This window comes from Tiliqua scincoides, chromosome 16, assembly GCF_035046505.1.
Source record: "Tiliqua scincoides isolate rTilSci1 chromosome 16, rTilSci1.hap2, whole genome shotgun sequence".
In the NCBI taxonomy this organism is placed as follows: Eukaryota; Metazoa; Chordata; class Lepidosauria; order Squamata; family Scincidae; genus Tiliqua; species Tiliqua scincoides.
Window position 1 is genome coordinate 4,548,994 of NC_089836.1, and position 12,939 is coordinate 4,561,932.

General features: G+C 48.7%; 1 protein-coding gene across 1 annotated transcript in view; it reads right to left on the minus strand.

The window, feature by feature from the left end:
* Window positions 1-504: 504 nt before the first annotated feature.
* The window catches only part of AK8 (adenylate kinase 8), a 71,803-nt gene continuing 59,368 nt past the window's right edge, over window positions 505-12,939 (minus strand). The window contains exons 12-13 of the mRNA XM_066610775.1: window positions 2,399-2,479; window positions 505-1,164 (exon numbers count right to left, since the gene is read on the minus strand). Coding sequence (XP_066466872.1) covers window positions 882-1,164; window positions 2,399-2,479 — 364 coding nt within the window. The 3' untranslated portion in view covers window positions 505-881. The remainder of the gene's footprint in view (window positions 1,165-2,398; window positions 2,480-12,939) is intronic.

Consider the following 12,939-nt stretch of genomic DNA (forward strand, 5'->3'; position numbering starts at 1 on the left):
ATCATGGCTACAAGAGGGAGCAGTGAACCAAGACTTCCCTGGTTCAAGTGCTACCTCTTTCCCTGAACTCAGAGAGGTCCAAGTGACCCATTCCCTCAGCCTCAGTCATTTCCCTCTGCGATATGGGTATAGCAATATTCTATCTTACAAGGTTGTTCTAAGGACAACATCAATCTAATACACCCCAAGCTCTGGGCATGCTATAAAAGCACCATATAAATGCTACACATTGTTGGTTATGCCTTTAAAGAATGCTTTATGTTGCATTTGCCTATCTATGTCAGTTCCCAACACCCCAGTCCCATCGTTTACTTTTTTCTCAGTGCAAGCTGGTGGTCGTTGGATGTGGCAGTTTTGAAAGACAGGAGTACAGCAGGGTCTGCAGTTTGAAGAACTTTTAATAATGGGCACTAAACCAAGACACAACAGCCCAAAATACCGAGCAATCAGGATTCCAGTTTACCCTGAACGATCACCAAGATGGGAGAGGAGAGAACTGGGAGTATGTGTGGAAGGGCACTATCTGTTTCTCTGTCACTGACCCACTTGGGATGACCAGAGCAAAAACTTGCCTCTACTTGCCGGTCACAGAAATTAGCTTTTTTTAAATGAAGGAACAAAATGAAAGCAAACCAAAGCAGATTCACTGGACAGAAGTGTCCATTTGTACATATTCTCAGTACTAACCCTGCAAGGCCGAACTCCCATGCATTTCCAGGGGAAGTTCTGAAAGTTGGGTTGCTTATGCTATCTTGCCCTCTTGATAAAAAAATTAATCAGGAAAAATATATAATTGACCTATAACCTAAAAAAAAATAATAATAAAGATTTCAAGAGAATACTTCGAACCACTGCTAGATTTTGCATTTGCAGAGGCTTCCCTAAGTGGAAGGCCATAGATCCTGTAGGTTGAGTACCTCCTCTTTCCAGGCCTCAGTGACTGGGAGGGGATTGACCACGTAGCTCTCGATGTACTCGAGGACCGTCTGAGGGTCTTGATCGGCGTTGATGGAGAGGGAATCTTTGAAGAAGGTCTCTAATCCACTGGAAAGCCGGAAGTAGGCATCCACGTCATTCCGCACTTTCTCTTCGCGCTCCCTTGGGTGTGTGAGGAGCCGGTCGTGGACTTCCTGACAGATGGCGGGCTTGAAAATGTTGTGGTACCTGGAGATTCAAAAGAAGGCCGCTCCGAGTTAGTGACAAAAATCTCTGAACTTAACAACTCTATCTCTTTACTTCAAAGATGTCTCCTGCCTTCCCAAGGCCCTTTGGAAACAATCTTTGGACAAAAAAAGTGGATCAAAATAATTACAGCCACACACGCCAAAAGGGATAGGGGTAAACATAGCCAGGGCCGGTCCTATGGCCATGCTTGAAATGCACTAATGGCAGTTAGTTCATCTGTTGCAACAAAGGCCGCAAAAAGGCTTTGTAGGGATCTGAGATGCAAGAGGATACGGTACGGATAGCAGCACTGCGGGGTTTCAAATGGGGGTTTTTCTTAGCGCCACTTGGAGCGCCGCTTGGAGGCAGGCTGTGCAGCATGGCCTTTCCCAGTTTGAAGAGACACTTGGCCAACAGTCTGAGGCAAAGAGGCAAAGAAGGAAGGCCCATAGCCAGGGAGACAGACCAGGGACAGACTGCACTTGCTCCCGGTGTGGAAGGGATTGTCACTCCCGGATTGGCCTTTTCAGCCACACTAGACGCTGTGCCAGAACCACCTTTCAGAGCGCGATACCAGAGTCTTTCGAGACTGAAGGTTGCCAACATGGACCTGGGGTTTTCTTAGCTCTACCTGGGATGCTGGCTGGGATTGAACAGGGGCTCTTTCATGGAGCAGCAGTTGTTAAAAAAAAGGGGGGGTGATTTCTTTAAAATGTTCTGGCTGTCACCCTGGCTCTGCTGAGCTGGTTGGGGTATTTGGGGGGGTATGATGGTTACCTGAACCATGAAATTCAGAGCCTGAACCATGAAATTCAAGAAATGAAGTGCCTGTCTTCACGTGAACCCTCCTTGCAAATAGCCAGGATGAATGCAACTGGGGAAGACTGAGGCCGCGAGCAGTTGGCCCAGGGTCATCCAGTGAGCTCATAGCAGAGGAAAGCTCTCTTAAATAACACAGCTTAGCCTGTTGAAAGGCTAGGAAGAAAGACAGGGAAGTTCTCACGATGAGAGCTTGAAAGTCTTCGTGCCACTGCGGAGAAGGCCCTGTCTCAAGTGACTTGGTTCAGCAGTGGTCTTCAGCATGTCAGCTGAAGAATGCAACACTTTTCTCTTGCTCCGCTTCCAGATTCTCTCATGCCACAAGGCAAGTTCCTCCGTTGTTTTTTTCTGGTTTCCACCTGGAACAGGCTTGCAGTGAAAACAACTCGCGTAGTACATTAATAGGACAGCTAACCTTTCCCCGGTGATTGGATCCATCTTACGGGAACACAGGCGCTCCACAATAGACTCAATGGGGAGATGGAGGAAAATCACCCTGTTGCGAAGAGAAAGAAAGACATTTTAAGTTCTCAGTGCCTTTAGTAACGGAACGTTTGAAAACGACTTGGTTTCTTACTGAAAAAATTAATCACGAGGCTGGATTGAGAGGGAGGTTTTGCTATAAGAGCAAAGAAAAGGAACGCTAAACAGGATTCATGAAGTGGATTCAGGGGGTCATCTCCACTAGAGGCAGACTGGTGAGTGCAGGAAGTAGGCCTCTATTTGCTTGCCCCCCCCCCCTCGCTGCCTGGATTTGAAGAGGAAGGAGAAATGAAGAAGAAGAGTGAAGGACAGTAGTGGACTAGAGTGCCAGAGATGCTCTAGTCCACCACTCTCCACTCCTCCCCAATTCTTTTTCTTTTCCATTCCCTCCTTTCTTGTCAAATATATATAATGGTCCATTCCTGTAGTCTGGATGTAGAAATTGCTTGCGCTGAGCAGGGGATTGGACTGAATGACCTCCAAGTTCCCTCTGATTCTGGGAAGTCTCCTTTATATTTTACCTGTCTTTTAATCTTTTTAGTTTAGTTTTCCATGTTGATGGGGATAAACTTGTATTGGGGGGGGGGCACAAATAGGGCCCTGTGCAAGTTTTTTCTGCAGAATGCATTCATGGCTGTGCCGCTTACTTTTTAAAAGACGGTTTTTTATTTTGGGGAGGGGAAGGGTGGCACAAGCACGCCTCTCAGAACCGGATAGTGTCTGCTTTTGACGTTCACCAAAGAGAACGTTTTCCATTTACCGAGGAGGATCAGACCGGATGAAAGCCCACGGTGTCGCCGTGGCACATGCAGAACCGATTACGAGGCTGCTTTGTAGAACTTAAAGTTATGAAAATCATCTCGCCAGCGCTTCAAATGTTTTCTTTTTACCGATAATGACTTCCATTCGCAGCGCGGGTTTTTTTTTTTATTCCCGTTAAAAAATAAAGAAAGAAAGAAATAACTCTGCCTGAAAAAAGGTGAAGATCTCAACGATGCCAAAGACAGGAAGAGAATATAAGAGTTTGCAACAGTCTTTTATCCCTTACACTCCAAACATTTTGTTTCTGCTTTGTTTCCGTTGCCCAACAACCGTATGGAAACGTAATTGTCAGAACGGATAACAAGTGATGAAGTGTGTCTCCAGATGAATATTCTAGCGAAGGCGAGGAAGGGGGAGAGAACGAGGATGGCACTCGCGTTAAGCAGCCCTGATAGTTGATATGGCTCTCCCTATTATATTCCAGAATAAACAAACCAGGGGAAAAACACACACACAAACACACGCTAAACAAAGAAGTGAAAGGATTATAACCTGGCATATCAAGGAGCCTTGTTGCAACTCACTCAAGAAAGGGAGGGGGGATACACAACAGTGGTAGCATCGAGCTGAGACGGAAGCGTTGGGGGAGGGGAACACCCCCCCCCCACTACACTTAAAAAGCTGCCAGCAAAATGAACCTTGGAAGCGCCTTGTCGGAAAGCTTCTTTCTCAGAGGAGTCGCATCTTTTTTATACATCTGGTGTCAGCGTTAAAGACAAGCGGAGCCGCTGGGGGGAGGGGGGATGGGACTGTTGCAAGGAAGCCAACCAAACTCAGGTGTGATCCTTGCCAGAAACAATGACAGCAAGAGCAGGTGGGAAGGGTGGCCAAGCCCTGGCTGCCTTCCTCCTGGCGTTTTCGAGAACGGACCATCTTATGGTCCGTTCTGGAAAATCAGAAGAGCCTTGCTGCAGCAGGCTTTTCCGGAGCAGGGCGGGACCCAGAGATCCCACCGAAACGGCTCCGTGTGGCTGCAGGAGTCTCCGGGACATGTGCCAATGAGCAACTTTTAACACCTACTTTAAACTGGCTTTGCAGTGAGCCTGCAACTTTCCAAAATAGAAGGCCATTCGTCTTGTCCTTGTCTGCTAAAGGAGCCCATCCATCTTTCCCTGGCACTCTGGGACCAGCTGCCCCCCTTTCCCATTCTGCCGGCTCAGCAGTCCTGGAAAGAAAGACTAAAGGAGGCCCCCACTGACCCGCTCCATGTTTTCAAATGGTGCGTAATTGAGTGGGCCCCAATCTGCCCCAGCGGTGCCTAAACCTTCTCCAGAGGCCAGAGGGAGGGGAAAATAAACTTCCTGCGGTTACTGCGGTTAACTTCTCAATTGCCAAGTGCTTCTGGCCTTTGCCACGGGTTCCCGCACTGGGATAAACGCACTGGGAGGAGGGGCAAGGCCCGGGGAAGCAATTCCGCCTCCCTCCTAGGTCACCGTCTAGAACAGGGGTGTCCAAAGTTTTTGGCAGGAGGGCCACATGGTCTCTCTGACACTGTGTCGGGGGCCAGGGGGTGGGAAAGAATTAATTTACATTTAAAATTTGAATAAATTTACATAAGTATACATAAATGAATATATTAAAGATAAACTTATATGAATGAATGAAGGTCTTGCAATAGCTCAAGACCTATAAAAGGTCTTGCACAAAGCAAGGCTGGCCTTTCCTTTGCTGCCGCTACTGCATCACAGACATGAAACAACAAGCAGTGGAGGGAGCCTTCATCCCACAGCTCATGCAAGAGGTCAAACAGTCGCCCTCACACTGAGATCAGTTGCGTCAGGCCAGTGTGGGCTCCAACAAATCTCAGGAGGGCCAGAGGCTCATTGGAGACTGGGGGCTCCCTGAGGGCCGCACTGAGAGGCCTCGAGGGCCGCAAGCGGCCCCAGGGCCAGGGTTTGGGCACCCCTGTTCTAGAACAACACTGTGGAGTGGGCAGCACTTTTGCTGCAGCAGCAAAGGGTCGTTCCCAGGGTTGCCTGGTGCTCGAAATGGCAGGCCAAATTCTCCTCACTTTCCAGTAGTGCACTGGAGAGGTGAGCGGTGGGCTAGAGTGTCAGACTCTCTTCCACCTTTCTGCTGCCTGCCTCAACTGGCCTCGCTGGTGGGTCAATGACCAGTTGCATCCAGAGAACCTGTAAGGCCCGACCATGGATTTAATTATCTACAGATTTCGGGGTCTGGGAACGTCCGTCCGTCCTGCCCCTCCCCTGCCATACTGGACCAACTGCAACTTTTTAAAAAGTTGAACTGTGAATGTTGCTTTAGGGGCTTCAGCAACATTTCATTTCCAAAAAGACTGGTGCTGGGGCTAACCTCGCACCATCTACCTTGGAAGGAAGCCCCAGTCGCTGAATCATAAGCAAGCAGGCCAGGTGATAAGCTGCTCAGGAGCAAGCAAAAAGCACTCTGCACCTGCTCAGACATTCGCACAACGTTCGTATCTGTTCCTTGAAAGAAACGGTGCTCAGTAGGGGTGGCTGAAGAAGGAGGGGAGGAAGCCAGGGGAACAAGTGAGAGTTTGCCAGCATTTCCCTCCCCAATTCTCATCACCATACCCAAGCACGGTGTGGAATTTTATCCACTTTGGGAAGGCGACGTCAGCACAGCAGGAAACACTCTCTCCTCCTCCTCCTCTTCCTCCACATGCTTGCACAGTTCACATGTTTCAAGGGTCATTCGAGGCCTCTGAAAAGCGCCTGGAGAGAAAACCGCTCATCAACCTCTTCCTTCAGCCGCAGCTTCTGCTTCTGAAAAGCCTGTACTTCTCTCCCTCCCCACCCACCCTCATCCTCTGGCCGCCCTCATTTTTATTCTCTGCCTCCTCCTTAGTCTCGTTTGTTATGCCATCATTGCTGGATTCCCCCGGAGTTCGTTTCCAATGGCGCTTCACGGATCAGGGAGAAAGATGGCTGCGGCGGGAGCTTCTTCCGTGGGCTGCTGAGCCGATCCCATTTCCCCCCTAATTGTGAGCTTTAATCGGTGCACGGCTGTGAGAGGCAAAAAGCTCTGCTGCCGGCAAGGCCAGGGATATAAGAACATAAGAGCAGCCCCACTGGATCAGGCCATAGGCCCATCTAGTCCAGCTTCCTGTATCTCACAGCGGCCCACCAAATGCCCCAGGGAGCATAAGAACATAAGAGCAGCCCCACTGGATCAGGCCATAGGCCCATCTAGTCCAGCTTCCTGTATCTCACAGCGGCCCACCAAATGCCCCAGGGAGCGCACCAGATAACAAGAGACTTCATCCTGGTGCTCTCCCTTGCATATGGCATTCTGACATAACCCATTTCTAAAATCAGGAGGTTGGATCACAGCAGGCAGGGCCAGGCCAGTTAGAGGCCTTTCGGTAGCCTGGACTGCAGTGCACACTTATAATCACTTGTAGAGGATGCGTGCAGCAGTTGCGTATGTGATATCGCAAAGGGTCCTGGATTGCATGCTCGCCCCTAGCTATTTCGTTTCCCTCTCGCACAACACCAGAACCAGGGGACATCCACTCAAATTGAGTGGCAGGAGAGTTAGAACAGACAAAAGGAAATTTTTTTTTTTAACCCAGCATGACATTAATCTGTGGAACTCTTTGCCACAGGATGCGGCATACCCCTGCTAATTGGGTAAGAGGCACTTTTTCAAGTGGGTGCTCCTTTTTTTTGTAGCAGGGGGAGAGTAACTGGCCCACCTCACCCCAGCACTGTCTGTTCTAGTGGCTGTCTGCTGGTGTTCTTTTGCATCTTTTTAGATTGTGAGCCCTTTTGGGACAGGGAGCCATTAAGTTATTGGATTTTTCTCTGTAAACCGCTTTGTGAACTTTGAGTTGAAAAGCGGTATATAAATACTGTTATTATTATTATTATTAATGTGGTGATGGCATCTGGCCTACATGCCTTTAAAAGGGGTTTGGACAGATTGATGGGGGGGAACCATCACAGGTTACAAGCCATGATGGGTATGTGCAACCTCCTGGTTTTAGGAGTGGGCTACTTCAGAATGCAACAGTGGCAACAGGATGCAGGTCACTTGTGGTCTTGTGTGCTCCTGGAGGCATCTGATGGTGCCACTGTGAGATGCAAGCAGCTGGACTGGATGGACCTTTGGCCTGATCCAGTGGAGCTCTTCTTATATTCTTGCATGCAGGCACAGAGCTAGCCTCTAAGGCAGCAGAGGTCTCAGACAAGGGACTCTAGCTGAACCTCGCTCGAGCCCAGGTACCTCACTCCTTATGGCTTCCACGACCAAGAAAAGGCACTGCAGATCTGATCTCAGCCACCATCAGATGGCTTGGAAATGTCCTGCACACACAGGTGAGTGGAGGAGCCAGGAGGCCCACCTGGCTTTATAAAGACTCTGGCCTGGCTCCTTGGTGTGGACCGAGTTGCTCAAAAGGGTCTCTGACCCACAGCTTTAACTGCTACGGAGGCATTGGCTGGGTGGGCTTGGCAGTGGTTCTTCCTGACTGCGACCTGGCGATATTGCTCATGCTGCGATGACATCACTGGGCACTAGGCAACAAAATTGGCGCAGCTGAACGTAAACCAAGAAGCCTCAGATGCCCTGAGCTGGGGCAGTGCAGTGGTTAAGAATGCACAGTTCCCTAGGAGTATGTCCTATTGAATTTAGGGAAACTTACTCCTGAGTAGACACACATGGAGAGGTGCACCATAAGAGACCAAACTATGAATTGGACTCCCCCAGTTTGAATCTTATGTCTGCCGTTAACTCACCAGTAGCCTTAAACTGGCTGCTCCCTCTCAACCCCAGTCGCAACACAGGGGATAATTACTTACTTTACCAGGTTGTTTACACATTTATACCCCACTTTATTTACCCTTTATTTATTAGTAAGTCTCATCTTAGTCACAAAGACACTAATAGCACAATCCTAACCTTGTGTAGGCCTCTGTGCACTAGCTCCTTGTGTTGTGAACGTGTCGTAAGATGTGCGCCAGCCTGCCAGTGCTGGATCCATTCCCCACGCTGACCAGCACAGGTAAACTGGCACCAGGTGGTGTGAAAGGTGGGAGGGGGTAGCGGGAGGGAGTTTTAGAGGTGGGAAGGGGGAGTTTTGGGGCAGGGGAGGGCAGAACTGATCAGAGCTGGGAGAGGGCGGGAACAGCAGTGCGCACCCTAGCCAAATCCCCCTGGATTTGCACCAGCTAAACAGCTGGAGCAGATCCGAGAAGTCCCATAGGGACGGCTGGGGTTTTACCTGGGGTAAGGGGAAAAATATCCCCTTACCAAGAGGTGACCTCCAGCTGCCTAATAAGCAGCTTAGGCTGCCCATGGCTATATCCAGGCCAGTCTTATTGCAGTCTCGGTCTTCCCTTCTGCAAAATGGGGGCAACACTAACCTGTTCTTTGATTTTTGTGAGATGGTAATATACCCAAAATGCTTCGAACACTTGAAGCATTTCACTGCAATTCCCTGCATAACACTGAAGTTCTGTACCTATTTACCTGGGAGTAAGACCCGTCAAACTCCAAGGAACTTACCATCGCAGACATGCATAGGATTGCGCTGTAAGTTTCAGGATTAATAATGTTTTAAAAGTGTTGCTCCTTGAGCTCTATCACTAATGCTCATCTCTTGCCCTGCCCTATACTCAAAACAGTTTTAGGAGAAACTTTTGTAGGGGTGGGGGTGGGGGGGCAAGATCTGCGTCCCGGCATAGTGTGAACCATAATAATTAAAAGAAGAGAGAGGGGTGTTAAAAGAAGGAGGAAGAAGCAGCACCGATGATGTGCCACTTTACACGCGTGTCAAAAGCAACCAATTTCCTAATAGGGAATAAATTTCCCCTATTTAAATCCTGTCAAATAAAACCCTCTCCAGCCTAATAGGGTTTGCTTCTGGGGGAGAACGCAAAATAAATCTGATTAAATATTTATATTTCGCAGTATTAATTAAGGGGGAGGGGAGGGGGGGAGAAGCAGTCCATCAAGAGAACCCCAATATGTTTAAGCGTGTCCCCAGGAAGCCAGGAAAAGAAATTTCACAATCAAGTGTGTAAGTGTTCTAAAAAAGCGTGTTGAATATTTAATGGATATTTGTCATAAGACAGAAATAATAACCACCATGCCAAGCTATTAGAATTAATATTTATGCTGCCCGCCATGAAATATTCATGGGGACAGAGGAAGGGGGGCCCGTAAGACACGAAATAATTTACATTGGGTTCGGTTTACCCACCGGCTTGATGTTTAAAGACGGCTTGACAAGGCTCCATATGAATCCGTCAGTCACTTCCAGCCAGTAGGTGGGGTGAAGGGAAGGGTTGGGGGGGGGGGAATGTGGGACGGGTGGGGGGAAGAAAGGGTCCGGGCTGTTGACAGCTCACAGATTGAGTTTCTGACAGCCCTTTAAAAAAAAAAAAAAACACCCTAAACGGCCCCCCCCACCATTTTCTCCTTCTTCTACTGCCTCCGGCACAGACTGTACTGCCCCTGTTCATCGGCGCTCCCCTTCCATCTGCTGAAATTAACGAATTAATGAGCGGGATACATTTTGCAGTTGGGGCCCCAGGAATGTTTACTGGTGATTAAATTATAATGCGGGCGGGCGCTGTATAATTCATGAGCCAATTAAAGAAAGTGTTAGTTGATTTGATGGGAAGCACAAATACAAAAAGCATTTAACTAATAGGGAGCCGTGGGCCGCCGGCCCGCCTCGGTTCTCTCGGATTACGGGCCTAATTGCTCTGCTTTATAGGGCTGTCACCGATAGCCATGCATATTTCATTGTTCTCAAATACTTCAATTGTTTGCATCCGTGTCTCTGCTGTAATATGCCGGAGCACGGCCAAAACTTCGGTGTAGTTAAGGCACTGCCCAGCGAGGGCCGGAGAACTGGGCCTGGGGCGAGGGAGGTGGGAGGGAGGAGGCCACCCGGCTGAGAAGTAACTTAAAGCCACCGAATTAAATGTCACTTGGGCAATTACGTGATTAAAAAGCGGGGCACCCGGCCGGCTTTTCTGCCATTACCTTTCTTTTCGGATGCTGGTTTTGCCTGGTGGCTGTGTGCCCAACAATTTATAGGCCAGCTAAATAACTTGACTTCTCATCCAGTGAAAAGAACAGGATGAAAAGTCTGAAGTAGGGAAAAAAGATACCAGATCGGTATAGAAAGCGTGCCCATTTTTTCCCCAGGTGGTACAACCGAAAATCCATCAGAGACACAAACTGTGTCAGAGGCTACAAGGCTGATTCAGAAAGCAGGCCTCCCACCCACCCACCCCCTCCCTTTCCTCACTGGCAGACCATGGTGTTTGCAAAAATGGTCCCGTTAGCTTGGCTAACATCCCCCAGGCACCACACACAGGTTCTTGCCCGAAAGCTGGTATGTTTCTCCTAATAGGTACAAACAGAACAACTAACAAATGACAGGAGAAGCACCCCCAAGGTAAGGGAATTCATGTTCCTTTTCCTTGAGGAGATCTCTGTGACTGCCCCTAGGAAGTCTGGGTCCTTAGGTACAGAAGTGAACCTGTTCAGTTCGGGATTATGGCATGCACAGGGTGATGTCATGTCCCGAGGATGGTCCTGGGTACTGGGGGGGGGGAGCGCTAGCCCCGCCTCAGGAGCTGCAGGGCCCAATTGGAAACATTTTTGGTGGGGCCCCACGTTCGCAGACAAGGTTTGCTGAACCTTAAGAGACAGCAATTGGTACCCTGCACATGCCTGATCACGTCTGATCTCGGAAGCTAAGCAGGGTCAGGCCTGGTTAGTACTTGGATGGGAGACCACCTGGGAATACGGGGGGCTGTAGGCTTAGACCATGATCTCGGAAGCTAAGCAGGGTCAGGCCTGGTTAGTACTTGGATGGGAGACCGCCTGGGAATACCGGGTGCTGTAGGCTTATACCATGATCTCAGAAGCTAAGCAGGGTCAGGACTGGTCAGTACTTGGATGGGAGACCGCCTGGGAATACGGGGGGCTGTAGGCTTATACCATAGTCTTTCGAGACTGAAGGTTGCCAACCACAAGAGAGAGAAATAAAATTTATGGCAGGCTTTATATCTCCTATGGTAGAATGGAAAGCCATTCAAATGTACACTTTGAAAATGCATGGGAGTTCCTGGACCCAGTGGATCCAAGCACATTTGAATATAAAATCCCATACATGTAAGCCTGCAAGGTAAATAAGCAAAAGGTGTAGGTCACAGACCACTTAAAAATATTTCTTTTATTTAGAAAAAAATTTCAAAAAATGGATTACCCTAGTGCAGGGATTACCTCTTAGGAGCAGGGAGCAATTGGTCCAATTGACTTAGAGCTGGCCCTGCTGGGTGGGTGTGTGCAAGCCAGGCGCTAGACTTGGCTGTGAGCAAAGGTCACTGAGGACCACTGAGAGCAAAAGTGAGTGAGGGCGGCGTTAGTGAATAAGCGAGTGTTTTTCTAAGGGGTGATGACTCTCCTGTTCTCAGATGCTTCTGGGTTTAAATGGAAAGAAAGCAGTTAGACATGCAAATGCCTTTGTAATGGAGGCATTTAGAGGAGCTGGAGGAGAGCTATCCCTTCTGGAATTGCCCAGACAATCATCATCACAGACAGAACATCCTTGTCAGCAAGTCAGGCCAATGACACGAAGGCAGGTGACAGAAGGACCTCATCTCCCGTTACCAGCCTGTCTCTGATCTCCTGTCCACAGAGTCTGAAACGGCAATTCCAGAAGACTGCTGCTGTGGAATGGGAGGGGCGTGCTCTCGCTCCCTCTCCCCCCCCCCCACATATGCTGGCCAGCTAACATGTCATGTTCTAATTACGGTTTGCTCCTGGTAGGTAAGAGAGAATTACAGCCGACTTACTGAACACAAAGGGATTACTTCTGAGTAAGGAAAACAACACTTTTCAGACACCTCTAGTTATAATTCTAACTATAATTTTCAGGATATTAGTGCACCTCTGTGATATCTGTGGTCCAACTTTTTTTGTGACATCCCCCCCCAAATAAATAAAGTATAAGACTGGGGACCCTCTCTGATGCTGTAGCCCACCACCCTCTTCTCCTCCACACCTCCTCTTTTGCTCCACTCCTCTATTCTTGCACGTCTGCATACAATTAGAAATGGTAACTAAAGTATCCATTTTTTTCCTTCCATTCAATCAGGTATTTTATCCAATATCAGAGGGGCCCCTGGCTGCCACCTCTTCCTCTTTAAGCACCAACTCTAACAGAGAACATGGGCTGCGGGGGACGGGGTGAGATGGTAATAGTCCTTACTCCAGCCTTGGGATTCTGGTGGCTGCTGTTCTCAGGTCCGGGCTTTGGGGTCCAACTGGAAACATGTTTTGAGGAGCCCTGGTTCATGCTGGGCTCACCCCTGAAGCAGATCTCCGTTCCAACAGTATGTAATGTTGGAAATCTCTGGGTCCGTAGCCTAGCTAAAGAAGAGGTGGAATATACACACCCATATACACCCCCCCGGGACATTGTTTCACCACTAGAAAGGCTGTTCTGATTGGGGTTCCCTCCACCTCATTTCTAAAGTCTTGAAACTGTCTAATTCTAGAATAACTTTTATAGGTCTTTCAAACTGCCCAGCAAATGTAACCAACTTTACAAATAGCTCTTCACAATATAGGAGAGTTGCATGTACAGATTGAGTCTCATTATTTGCAAGGGTTCCATTCCCAGAACTCACATGGATGGCAAAA